Source organism: Pan troglodytes, chromosome 8 (genome assembly GCF_028858775.2).
Source record: "Pan troglodytes isolate AG18354 chromosome 8, NHGRI_mPanTro3-v2.0_pri, whole genome shotgun sequence".
In the NCBI taxonomy this organism is placed as follows: domain Eukaryota; kingdom Metazoa; phylum Chordata; class Mammalia; order Primates; family Hominidae; genus Pan; species Pan troglodytes.
This window is the reverse complement of record NC_072406.2, coordinates 111,723,446-111,736,502: the sequence shown is the minus strand read 5'-3', so window position 1 is coordinate 111,736,502 and position 13,057 is coordinate 111,723,446. Positions and strand designations below refer to the sequence as shown.

At 43.4% G+C, this 13,057-nt stretch overlaps 1 protein-coding gene and 1 non-coding gene across 12 annotated transcripts in view; one reads left to right on the top strand and one right to left on the bottom strand.

Moving 5' to 3' along the window:
• SLC25A28 (solute carrier family 25 member 28) overlaps window positions 1-4,123 on the top strand; it is a 48,646-nt gene extending 44,523 nt beyond the window's left edge. For 9 of the 11 annotated variants that reach the window (XM_016919101.4, XM_016919097.4, XM_054659856.2 and 6 more), the window contains 3 exons: window positions 720-948; window positions 2,045-2,101; window positions 3,279-4,123. In XM_016919101.4, coding sequence (XP_016774590.4) covers window positions 720-948; window positions 2,045-2,101; window positions 3,279-3,796 — 804 coding nt within the window. In that variant the 3' untranslated portion in view covers window positions 3,797-4,123. Of the gene's footprint in view, window positions 1-719; window positions 1,487-2,044; window positions 2,102-3,278 lie in introns of all 11 variants that reach the window. The other 2 variants (XM_063781050.1, XM_016919103.4) reach the window with 2 other exon arrangements.
• An 8,588-nt stretch (window positions 4,124-12,711) lies between these two features.
• Window positions 12,712-12,816, bottom strand: LOC112204704 (small nucleolar RNA U13). The gene has a single exon (XR_002938371.1). It is a non-coding gene; the product is annotated as a small nucleolar RNA U13 (small nucleolar RNA).
• Between the last annotated feature and the right edge of the window lie 241 nt (window positions 12,817-13,057).

Genomic DNA, 13,057 nt, shown 5'->3' with positions numbered 1-13,057 from the left:
TCCAAGGATTATGTTTCACTGGGACTGATTTTATTTGCTAATGCCAATTTTGGGATTCAATCAATTTAAATTAGAAATCTGGAAGGGCCCTTCAGGATTGGAGACTACATTGGTTTCTAGCTAGACACTCCCACCTTTGCAGTTTCAGGGTAAACTTTCTTTCCCAAGAAATAAAAGCATCTATTAAGAATGCTGCTTCTGCCAAGACTCTGTATAGACCCAGCCACCATTGCCAGATAGTCTGAAAAAGTATAAAAAAATTAGCCGCCCCTCAGTGTGTGGTCATGAAGCAGGGCCAGGGGCACTCTTTAGGTATACAGCATAAAGTATGTCATAGATAGTAAATACTGGAGTTTAGAATCCATTTGTAAAGAACTGTCAGCTTGAGTGTATTAAGGCACAAAAGCAACTTCTGAAACACAGGCTTGATATTTGTTGCTGGGGCTCTGAATCATTTTGGAGTACCAGGACACTTAGCAATAGGTGGGATTATTTTTTCAGGGAAAATAATGGTGTTCCATTCTTAGGGTCATAGATGACTAGAAAAAGAAAGGTCCAAGGCTTAGAAGAAAGATCAGCTATAGATTGGGAATAAGCTGAAAGCCAGATATCCTTCTCACAGATTGGCACAGCTCCATGTAGAAGGTCTGCCCAGTGCGTTGAGGTGGGGCGAGAAGTTGGCATTGCTGACATTGCGCTTCTCCTTGCTGTAATTTCAGACCCGGATGCAGAGTCTACAGCCTGACCCAGCTGCCCGCTATCGCAATGTGTTGGAGGCCCTCTGGAGGATTATAAGAACGGAGGGCCTATGGAGGCCCATGAGGGGGCTGAACGTCACAGCAACAGGCGCAGGGCCTGCCCACGCCCTTTATTTTGCCTGCTACGAAAAGTTAAAAAAGACATTGAGTGATGTAATCCACCCTGGGGGCAATAGCCATATTGCCAATGGTATTGAGCCTTCCTGTGCTGGTTCCCCCACTTTCCCAACTCTTTGGGCTTTGCTGCTGTCAGTGCTTTCCAGTCTCAGCATGGTTTGGAGCTGAAGCTTTGGGCTGGGATAGGCCAGATTATAAGGGAGGGACTTCCAAACCTGATGTTCTCAGACAACGGGCCGCTTCAACCCTGCCTTTTCCTTTGGGGCACCTCAACAAAGGGTTACAGTATCCTCCCTTACCTACCAGCTTGACTTGTTCCTCTCATCTCCCTGGCATCAACTTCTAATGCCCTGGTAATGTGGAGACACACTGAACTACCCCCAGTCTATGTTTGATAGTTGGGTGGTGTCCTGCTCCTTAGGGCAGGATTGGAGGTGACCCAGCCAGCCACCCAAGGAAGATACTAATGAAGCCCCTGCTTTTCACCTCACCTTTTCAGGATCCCAACTCACCAGAGGCAGTTTGTGTTGAGAACATGACAAAGCCTCATGACAAAATGAATGGGGGTGGGGCCAAGGAACTGCATGAAGAAACCAGAAGGTTGTGTGGAAGTAAGAGAAAGGATAGCAGCCTAGGGCTTTAGGACTGGCTGGAAACCAAGTTGAGTGTGGAGAGGATGAGGGGTAGAGTAGTTCAGGACCTGAACGAAAGATCTTTGTAGACAAATGTTAGGCTCTGCAAATGGGTTCTGCGGCAGGACAGAGGTGGGATTCTGTGGTGAGGTTCTGTGAGATCTGACCACCTGGCCCCCGTATCTCCCTCCACTGGTGGCAGGTGATGTGCTGGCATCCCTAGGCAGCAGTGTATCTGCTTCCTGTCTGGGGTGTGAGCTGCATTTATTCTCAGAATGATCTTTATTGATAAGACTTGAGCTGGCCTTCCTATCATGGATGTGGAATACATTAGTGACCTTACAAAGTTGGTGGGAACAGATACTTTACCTTCTTAAACAGGAGTTTAGGAGCAGTGGGTCCCCATCTTTTGGACTAGCTCTTAACGTTACTTTTCCCTGCTGTAGTGTAGCACAGCCACTCCCCTTCACTGGGGGACCTCAATGAGTTGGTCAGCTCTCTTGGCCTTACATGTGGCAGTTGTTTTCTTGTTTGCAGGTGCGGCCGGGTGTGTGGCAACATTACTTCATGATGCAGCCATGAACCCTGCGGAAGGTAATGATTCCTCAACCTATCACTCTGTGGGCAGCTGCACCTGTATTTCTTTCCAGTTTGCAGAAGAAAGCACATCAGTTTTGGTGGGAAATTCTGTTGCCTTGTTTTACCACTAGAGGGTGCTCCCTCCATGTTTTTGGTACTTAACGAGGCACCCTCTTGGACAGGAAGCAGATTCACTGGGATTTTACTAATCCCTGGGGCTTCCCTAGAAAAAGATGTCTCCATGTGGCCTGTTTTTGGGCTTTCCTGGGAGTCTCCTTTGTCGTAGATTTGATCTGTCCTGAAAGTTTAGCAGATTCATTTTTCTTCAAAGAGGTGAAGATGGATTCTGACTTTTTTTTTTCCCCCTTATGATTTGCAGGAATTGACACTTAAATATATTGCCTTTCTTATTGGAATGAAGCTAGTTGGGATAGGAATGAAAGGTTAAATCGTAGAACTCAGTCCTTGCATTTCTGCTGGGATCTTGGCTTTTCAGTCGGAGGAAAATTCTCCAAAAACATTCTCCATGTGAGGATGAGCAAATATGAAGGGATAGCATTGTTGCCACGTTCATTTTCTGTCTGGACAAGGCCATGGGGTGGAAAGAGCCAAAGCTAAGCTGAAGCTCCACAGAGCTCACACCATGTTATCTACTTGAGGGAGTGGGAGGTGTTTGAAGACTAAAGCCAACTCTTTTTGGCTAAGAATCTTTTCTTTGGTAGAACTTCTGTCTCCTGCCCTCTAGGAGGATCACCATCTCACATTTTAAAAGTTAGGTGCTCTTTGTATGTGAGGATTGGGATTGTTAGGGGCCTGTGTTCGTGATGATCACTATCATGGAGTCATTTCTTGTTGGGAATTGTTAGAGGGTAAGATCAGAGATAGGTACTTAGTTCAAGAAGACTCTCTGAAGCTCCCAAACTGTAGATATGTCCTGTGTGCGAACTGGCTGGCTTTACAGAAGTCCTGATGGAAGTGGGTTTATTGTTTTTTGACTCGTTACCAACCCTCTGCCTACTCCTTCCCCTCAAAAAAGGGAAGCTGACTTCTCAGGTTAGCCAGCAGCTCACTCATACTTTTTTCTCTCTCTATTCCATTGGCTGATCTGCTGACTTGGGGCTCTGCATCTGGATACTCTCCATCACCGGTTGGCTGCTGTCACCATTTCCTTCCTCGTTGATGGCACTACTAGTGGTCAAGCAGAGGATGCAGATGTACAACTCACCATACCACCGGGTGACAGACTGTGTACGGGCAGTGTGGCAAAATGAAGGGGCCGGGGCCTTTTACCGCAGCTACACCACCCAGCTGACCATGAACGTTCCTTTCCAAGCCATTCACTTCATGACCTATGAATTCCTGCAGGAGCACTTTAACCCCCAGAGACGGTACAACCCAAGCTCCCACGTCCTCTCTGGAGCTTGCGCAGGAGCTGTAGCTGCCGCAGCCACAACCCCACTGGACGTTTGCAAAACACTGCTCAACACCCAGGAGTCCTTGGCTTTGAACTCACACATTACAGGACATATCACAGGCATGGCTAGTGCCTTCAGGACGGTATATCAAGTAGGTGGGGTGACCGCCTACTTCCGAGGGGTGCAGGCTAGAGTAATTTACCAGATCCCCTCCACAGCCATCGCATGGTCTGTGTATGAGTTCTTCAAATACCTAATCACTAAAAGGCAAGAAGAGTGGAGGGCTGGCAAGTGAAGTAGCACTGAACGAAGCCAGGGGTTCAGATGACACTGCTGCATCCTGCTCACATTCTCTGTCTCCTGGAATGCTCCCACCTCAAGTGGAGTTAGAAGGAAGGTAGAGGGGCTCTCCCCCAGGATTTTGGTGTTTTGACTAACACCAGTTCCTGCCAACCTCTGTTGCCACCACCTTTCCTTCCAGGCCCTAAGCACGTGCAGCAAAGCACACCGCAGCACCTTTGATAACCTCTCTCCATCCTGGGCCTGATGACCTGCTCTAGACTGTTATAGAGGGATAAGCAGCTCATTCCCCTGGTTCCTAATAAAAAGCCTTTAAATTAAATGGTTTCATTGGGTTTGTCTTGCTAAAGGGGAAGTGAAATGCTGTTAACTGTTCTTGACTTTCCTTTAAGCATAAATCAAGGGACCCAAAGGAAAGGTTTATTGAGTATGTCTGTAGTTTTCTGCTGATTTTCGTGACAATTTAAGACAGTGGTAGGCCCCAAGCAATCTCCCTGATGGCTAGAACAACAAGCCCTTGACAGATCCCAACCAATCAGATGCTCCAGATCCCCACTGTCTTCCCTAGGGCGGTAGTGCAGCACAGAAGAGGCAGATCTCTGCTCTAATTCGCAGCTCTGCCTGCAGCAGTGCTTTACAGTGTGGCACTTGGTTTTCCATTTTAGTTGTGAAACTCAAATTATTCAGTGAAGCTGCAAGTCCTGAAGATTACATGGTAAATAATACATTTCATTTTATTTTAAGGCTTTCACAGAGTACTTGAGCATGTGTGATCTCATTTGAACCTCACAAAATCTCTGAAGTAGGCAGTGCAGGTGTCATTTCTATTTCACAAGCAAGAAAGCTCAGAGGCTGTGACTAGTCCAAAGTCTCACAGTCAGTGCAGAAGTGGGACCCCAGCCCAAGTGTTTTGACCTCACGAATGAATCTAAGCGTGGCTTCCTACAGATGGGAAATGAGTGGAGGGCATCTCACATCTACTGCCATCTACTGAGGAAGCTCCCTGCCTGATGACCAGTTAGGCTCTGCTTGGAGACTTTTCAGAGATGGGGCTTTCCCTGTGCTTGGTGGGTCAGTGTGTTCCTTTTTTTTTTTTTTTTTTTTTTTATATCACCAGTTATTAGCAAGTTCTTCAGTACATAGAAATGTACCCCTCTGAGTCTTCCACCTATCCTTGTTAGGTCATCTGTCATTCATTCATTAACTATTGAGTGTCTCTGTGGCAAGCACTGGTGTTGGAAATACAATGATAGATAAAACAATCCCAGCCCTCAAGGAGCTTACTGTCTGGAGAGGAAGATACATGGAAACAGGCAATTACAAGACAAAATGACAGGAGAGAAGATAGAATAAACCTAGGATACTCAGAAGACAGAAGGATACCCAGCGTAGCCTTGGGTGACCAGGGTAGACATTTGGAGGAAGTGACATCTGAGGTGACACCTGGAAGGCAAATGAGCTAACTTGGTGAAGAGGGGAGGGGTTATGTTCTAGGCAAAGACCTGGAGGTAAGAGAATTAAAAAGTATTTGGGATTTGGTGTGCAAGTGGTTTGGTAGGACTGAAACAATCTGGGCAAGACATGCAGCCTGAGAGCCAAGCAGACACTGGGTCTTCAAAGCGATGCTACGGAGTTTAGATTTAACCTGAAGGCCATGCAAAAGCATTATGGAGTTTTAAGCAGAGATGTGGTGTGATCAGATTTACAATGTAAACAGATCACTTAGGCTCTCTGGAGAAAGGATTAGAGGAGCAAGACTGGACAGGCAGGCCAACTGGTTAGGAGGCTGCTGTGGTAATCCAGGCAAGTGCATGGTGGTCTGAAGCAGGACTGTGGCATGGAGCCGGGAGCCATGTTAGGGTTGTAGAAGCAATAGGATTCGGTCACAGAGTAGATCTCGTCCTCCTCCCATCTGACAGCCCTTCAATATCTATGGAGAATCATGTCTGAATGCACTTGAAAAAAAACTGTCGAGAAACCAGCAGGGTCTCCTAAGCTTTATTTAAGTAGGCTATGCTGCCCCTCTGATTTAGCGTGGAGAGGAGAGATTAATAGTGCTAAGCGGTGGTTGCTGAGTAAAAAGAGTGTGATGATATCATTGTAAAGCTCATTTCAGAGGGTTTGCTAGTAAAAATGTAATTGAGTAGCTGCCTCCCAGTATGGACTGAGCAAGAGAGCAAAGGGATGGCTGTCAGGACCTAGTCTCTGCAGTCGGCTTTACAGAGCTGTCTGGCATGGTATCTGACACACAGTAGGCACAATGGCAATAAGGCTTATTTTTCAAGAATGGAATGCGGGGTAATTTCTTAAAAGATTGGTAGCGGCTAGAGACCACCTCAGCTCTAATGCTGTTCACAAATAATGAGAAAAGAATACAAAAGTGATCTTCCAGCCTCCAGTTGTGCTGTAGCTACTGGAGGACATTTAGTTTGGAATCTGGACAGGACACTAGGTTCTGCAGGTCTCTTGGCCCAGTCACTAGAGGTCAAAGGGGAGATAGAGGCAGAATAATGTGACAGGTTGAACATTAGCAATGCCAGTGACTGGATACCTGGGTCATTTCCAAGGGGCTCAGCAGACCCAGGAGAACTGTGGGTGTTTGGGGGCATCCCCAGGTCCAGAGCCTCTGTGGAGAGCCAGGTAGTTCATGTGACACCTGGAGAATCCAATACCAAGCCATCATCAAGTGGCCAATTCCTGCACAGTGCTATGTGTCAGGGAAAATGAGAAAATAAGTCACAATTTGGCCAGAGGAAAATGTTCTTCATTGGAGAGCTGAGACCAACATGAGTGAAACAAACTTATAATAACACAAGACACTATATAGACATGTACTAGATTATACAGAAATTAACAATGAGATTTAGAGACAGGAAAGATAAGTGTAGGTCAGAGTAAACAAGAAGGTGGCTTTGATGAATAGAATTAAAAAATACTTTCGTAAAAGCCAATAAAAGTTGAATCATGCTAATTTCATAAAATTTAGAAAGCACAGATAAAAAGAAAATACTTCGAATCCCATTACCCAGAGAACTTGACCTTCTAACAGACAGAGCTTTGCAGCAATGACACGGATAGCCTTGCACAGCAGCGAGCTCTAAAATACAGGAGCTGGGGCTGGTCAGCCCTGCCAGGGATGCTATACAGTGAAGTCGAACTCCTGGAGGGTTGCAAAGCAAGATGACCTCTAAGAAGCCTCCTAGCTCTAGATGTTCTCAGGGCCAGCCTCAGCCCCACTATCCTGTAACCTGCGTCCTGGTCTCCAGGCCAGATATCTTCAATGCCTGTCAGGAGATGGTGCCAGACTGTCTCACCACTCTGAACTTTCTCTCTCCACCAACCTATCTACTCTCCTTTTGATCATTCAGATTCTACCTACCCATAGCAATGTTTCTGATATTATAAAGGTGCCACAGGGGGCCGGGCATGGTGGCTCAAGCCTGTAATCCCAGCACTTTGAGAGGCCAAGGCAGGCAGATCACTTGAGCCCAGGAGTTCGAGACCAGCCTGGCCAATATAGTGAAACCCCATTTCTACTAAAAATACAAAAATTAGCCAGGGTGGTGGCATGCACCTGTAGTCCCAGCTACTCGGGAGGCTGAGGCACAAGAATCACTTGAACCTAGGAGGTGAAGGTTGTAGTGAGCCAAGATGGTGCCACTGCACTCCAGCCTGGGTGACAGATCAAGACTGTCTCAAAAAAAAAAAAAAAAAAAAAAGTGCCACAGGGGACTTATTGAATAAGCTATTGATATTAATGAACATTCATACAATGAAATGTGGCATGCCATTTATACTGAGATGATGGAAGAAAATTTAATGATGCGGAAAGATAGACACTGTATTCTGTTATGTGAAAGAAATTGGTTATAGTGAGATCTCATTTTTGAAAATTACAAAAAAATTATACATAGAAAAAATACTTAATGATATATACATCAACATACTGGATGTGCAGTATTTTGTTATTTCCTGGAATCTTAGACTGGTAAGTGGAGAACAAGCTCTGTTGGAGTCACACACAGTATTCCCTTTATTGCCACCACCGCCACCACCACCTCTGCCACCCTAAGTAGAATGGAAAATGTTTACACTTCGAGGCACTTAAATCTTTCTGTAATTTCCACCTGTGATAGTACCTTCTGCTTGCTGGGGCAGCACAGAATCAGACTAATCCTTGTCTCTGACAGCCCTTCAAAAATATTAAGACAGCTGTCATATCACCCTGGGAGGGGTCAGAGCATGGAGATCCTGAAAGCTAGGCAAAAGAGTTTAGACTTGCCTTGGCAGCTAATGAGGAGCTCTTGTGGTTCTTGAGCAGGTGGTTGCTGAGTAAAAATCTGAAGTAATATCTGAGGACAATTCAACCAGCAGCCCAGATACAGGAGACCCTGGAACAGGGAGAGCCTGAGCTAGAGACAGGGACTCTAGCAGAGGGGCTACTGTCATCATTTAAACAAAGATGAACCTGAGAAAAATTGTTACAAGATGAAAAGCACCTGACGATGGTTTAGACATTCATGTGGGAACTTACCTGTAGGTTGCCTTGCACTTATCTGACTGTTTTGTCTCTCTAGATTAAAATCCAGAATCTTGTATTTCTGGAATCACCCTCTGTCTGCACTGCACATAATGGATGCACGATAACTACTTGCTTCCCATGGTCAGACACCAAGACTTGTCTGGAACATGATGGTACTGGGGTTAGAAATGAGCCATTTCATTTCACAAACATAGATTGAGCAGATGGGGGCACTGGAGTAGAGGCTAGGCCTATGTGATGGTCAGTTTTATGCATCAGTAGGGCAAAGCTACAGTCCTCAGTTATTTAAACACTAATTTAGGTGTTGTTGTCACCTAGGTGATGATGCAACTCAAGCAGAAATTATGGTGCCTAAACAAAGGCAGTGATGGGAAGGAGAGGAAGAGACAAAGTGGAGGGATATTTAGGAAGTTGATCAACTGCACTTGGCCATCAGATGTACTCGGGGTTACAGAGAAGGAGGATTCTTGGATGGCTTGCAAATTTTAAAAGGAAAACCAGTTTTTTGGATAGGAATAAGAAATTTAATTATGAACATGTATTTGGGGCCTGAGTAGATTTTCAGGATCTGCAATATGGATATAGAAATATACAGTATAGAGGTTACAGCTTAGCCATAGAGGGGATGGAGAAAGTTAGCATTTAAAGTAAGTACTCTTTTTTAACCTCTTCAAAAAACAACACACATAAAATGCACAGCTGGATGAAATTTGACATATATTTGCTCTTGCGTAACTACCACGCTGACACACAACAGTTCCAAAACCACAGAAGACTCCTTTGTGTCCCCTCATAGTTAATATCATCCCTCAAAGGTAACCAATATTCTGATTTCTGTCATTATAGCTTAGTCTTGCTTGTTCCTGAACTTTGTAAACATTAATTCATACAGTATATATTCTTTTGTGTCTGGCTCAACATTATGTCTGTAAGATTCATCTATGTGTGTGAATATAGCAATTTGTTCTTTTCCATTGCTGTGTAGTTTGAGTATTTATGCATTTTATGTATGCATTCTCTCATTGACTAATACACAACCCAAACATATTTGGGTTGTATATTTGTCATGGTTCTCCAGAGAAACAGAACCAATTATATATGTTATATATAACCAATTATATGCATGTATGAGAGAGAAAGAGGAGGGATTTTTTTTTTTTTTTTTAAGAAATTGACTCACATGGTTGTGGGGGCTGGCAAGTCCAAAAGTCCTGCTGTTCTGTAGAGCAGGAGGCTGGAAACTCAGGCAGAGTTTCTATGTCATAGTCTTAAGGCAGAATTCCTTCTTCTCTGGGAAACCTCAGTTTTTGCTTTTAAGGCCTTCAACAGATTGGATGAGGCCATTATGGATAATTCCTTTTACCTAAAGTTAGTTGATTGTAAATGTTAATCACCTCTATAAAATATTTCACAATAACATCCAGACTAATATTTGACCAAACAACTAGGCACCATTGCCTAGCCAAGTATACATAAAATTAACCATCACAGGTTGCTTCCAGTGTTTCACTATTTCCAGTTTTTACTGCTATAAACATTCTTGTACCTGTCCTTTAGCGGAAAGAAGCACTCTTTTCCATTGGTTAAATATGAAAGCAAACTTGCTGGGTGACAGGGATATATGTGTTTAGCCTTGGAAGACATTACCAAAGTTCCAAAGAGGTCGTAGCAATTTGAATTCCCTCCAGCAATGTATAAGAGTTCCAGCTTAGCAGCCAGGTGCAGTGGCTCTCACCTGTAATCCCAGCATTTTGGGAGGCCGAGGCGGGCAGATCACGAGGTCAGGAGATCGAGACCATCCTGGCTAACATGGTGAAACCCCGTCTCTACTAAAAATACAAAAAAAAAAAAAATTAGCCGGGCGTGGTGGTGGGCGCCTGTAGTCCCAGCTACTCGGGAGGCTGAGGCAGGAGAATGGCGTGAACCTGGGAGGCAGAGCTTGCAGTCAGCAGAGATCGAGCCACTGCACTCCAGCCTGGGCGACAGAGCGAGACTCCATCTCAAAAAAAAAAAAAAAAAAAGAGTTCCAGCTTAGCTGGGCATGGTAGGATTGTGCCTGTAATCCCAGCACTTTGTGAGGCTGAGGTGGGCGGATCACCTGAGGTCAGAAGTTTGAGACCAGCCTGGACAACATAGTGAAACCCCTTCTCTACTAAAATATGAAAATTAGCCGGGCATGGTGGCACATGCCTGTAGTCCCAGCTACTCAGGATACTGAGGCATGAGAATCTCTTGACCCCAGGAGATTGCATTAAGCCAAGGTCGCACCACTGCACACCATGCCACCACTGCATGACAGAGCGAGACTCTGTCTCCAAAAAAAAGAGCTCCAGCTTAGAGCAAATACTCTTTTTATCTACTTTTTAATTTTTATATAATTTCACACTTTTACAGAAAAGTTGCAAAAACAGTATATTCTTTACCAGATTCACTAATTGCTATAATTTTGCCCCATTTGATCTATTGTCTTTCTATCAATCCATATATGTGCATACACATATTTTTTCTGAACTATTTATGCCCCCTTTATCCATAAATATGTCAGTATTTCCTAAGAACAAGAATTTTCTCGGCCGGGCGTGGTGGCTCACGCCTGTAATCCCAGCACTTTGGGAGGCCTAGGCGGCCGGATCACGAGGTCAGGAGATCGAGACCATTCTGGTTAACGCGGTGAAACCTATCTCTACTAAAAATACAAAACAATCAGCCGGGCGTGGTGGCGGGCACCTGTAGTCCCAGCTACTCGCGAGACTGAGGTAGAAGAATGGCGTGAACCCGGGAGGTGGATCTTGCAGTGAGCTGAGATCGCGCCACTGCACTCCATCCAGTGTTGGCGACAGAGCGAGACTCCGTCTCAAAAAAAAAAAAAAAAAAGAATTTTCTCTTACATAACCCCAACACATTTATGGAAATCAGGGAATTTGTAACATTGATACAAAATGCTTATCTGAGCTATAGTTTATATTTAAATTTCACCAATTGCTCCAATAATGTCCTTCATAGCTGGTTTTTTTCTGATCCAGCATCCAATTCAGGATCACACATTGCATTTACTGTTCATATCTCTTTAATCTTCTTTCATCTAGATCAGGTTCTCAGCCTTCCCTTATCTTTCATGAACTTGATTTTTTTGTTTGTTTTTAGATTACAGGCCAGTTGTTATGTAGAATGCCCTTCAGTTTGGTTTGTTTGATGCTACCTCATAATTAGATTAAGGTTATAGAGTTTTGGCAGGTGTACCATAGAAATGATATGGAGTCCTTTTCAAGGCAGTGAGGTCAGTGCATCCCTTTATTGGTATTGTTAACTGTGATTAAATGGTTATGGTTGTGTTCATCAGAGGAACTCACCATGGAGTTACTAATTTTCCCTTTGTAATCAATAACTTATTTTCATGGGGGTGCTCTGAATCTATGTACATATCCTCTTCTTTATCAAACTTCTATCCACTAGTTTTAGCATCCATTGATAATTCTTGTCTAAATCATGGTTGCACAAAGATGATATTCTGATGCTATCATTTCTGCTATAAGAGAGAGCTATCCCTTCTCTTTTATTTATTTATATTCATATGAGCTCATAGATTATTTTATTCTATGGCTATTCTATAGTGATATTACCACTGTAATATTGTGCTGTAATACCACTGTGATGATAATAAATAATTACCATTATTTATTCTGATGTTCGAATAGTCCCAGATTTGGCCAATGGGGGTCCCTTCTGATTCCTGTGTTCTTTTTCTATATCTCCATTTTTTAAAAAGCACTTCCTTGCTTTCTGGCACAACACGATATTCTAAGCTTATCTTGTACTTTCCCCCTCTCAGTCCTAGAATTAGTCATTTCTCCAAGGAGCCCTAGTTTTTTTTTTGTTTTTTTTTTTTAGTACAAAATGGTATTTAGAAACCAAGATCCAAGTGCCAGGTATACTCAATGCTACTGTAGTGTCTACTTCTAGGCCCTTTAGCCCACAGAGCTAAGAAATATACATATTTTATCTTAATTTCTACATCTGTACACACAGACACACACACACAAAATCATGGATTCATATAGATACCTCCAGTTCCAACTCAACACCACAAAATTCATTTTAGTCCTCCCTTTCTCCATATTTATAACTCTCCTCTCCAACAGCAAGAACTAGCTTCCAATATCCTCAGTACATTTACTCATTTGCGCAACTCTACAGCACACAAAAGGTATTTCAGAATTGCTCACCCACATCACTACAGAAAAAACTCCTTCTAACTAGAATTAAATATTTGTTGGGCTTGTTTATTCGGTTTTTATCCTCCCTTCAGCATCGCAATATTATTTGTTTAAAATAGAGTTATTTAAAATGAGTTAAGTTCATTTCTTTTTTTTCACGTCAGGTAACATGCTGATGTCTTAAGGTTTGAAGGAGGCACATCTCACATGTGTGTGAAAACCCAAATAAATCATCATGTTCATGGGCTACAAAAGGATGCATTTGTTTCTATTTGTATTCCATTCTAAGTTTCTTCCCCTTTCTCATCCTTGTTGACTTTTTTTTTTTAATGGAGGTTGTGGATTTTGTGGATGGGCTTTACCGGGTCTATAAACCCCTCGGAGTTTTATGCAAAATATTGAATATGTCTGCCTTTGGAGCAAGGGTAGAGAATCCATAAGATTCTTAAAATGATCTTTAACCTCAAAATTTAGGAGCACAATAGAGAAGAGCAGGAAT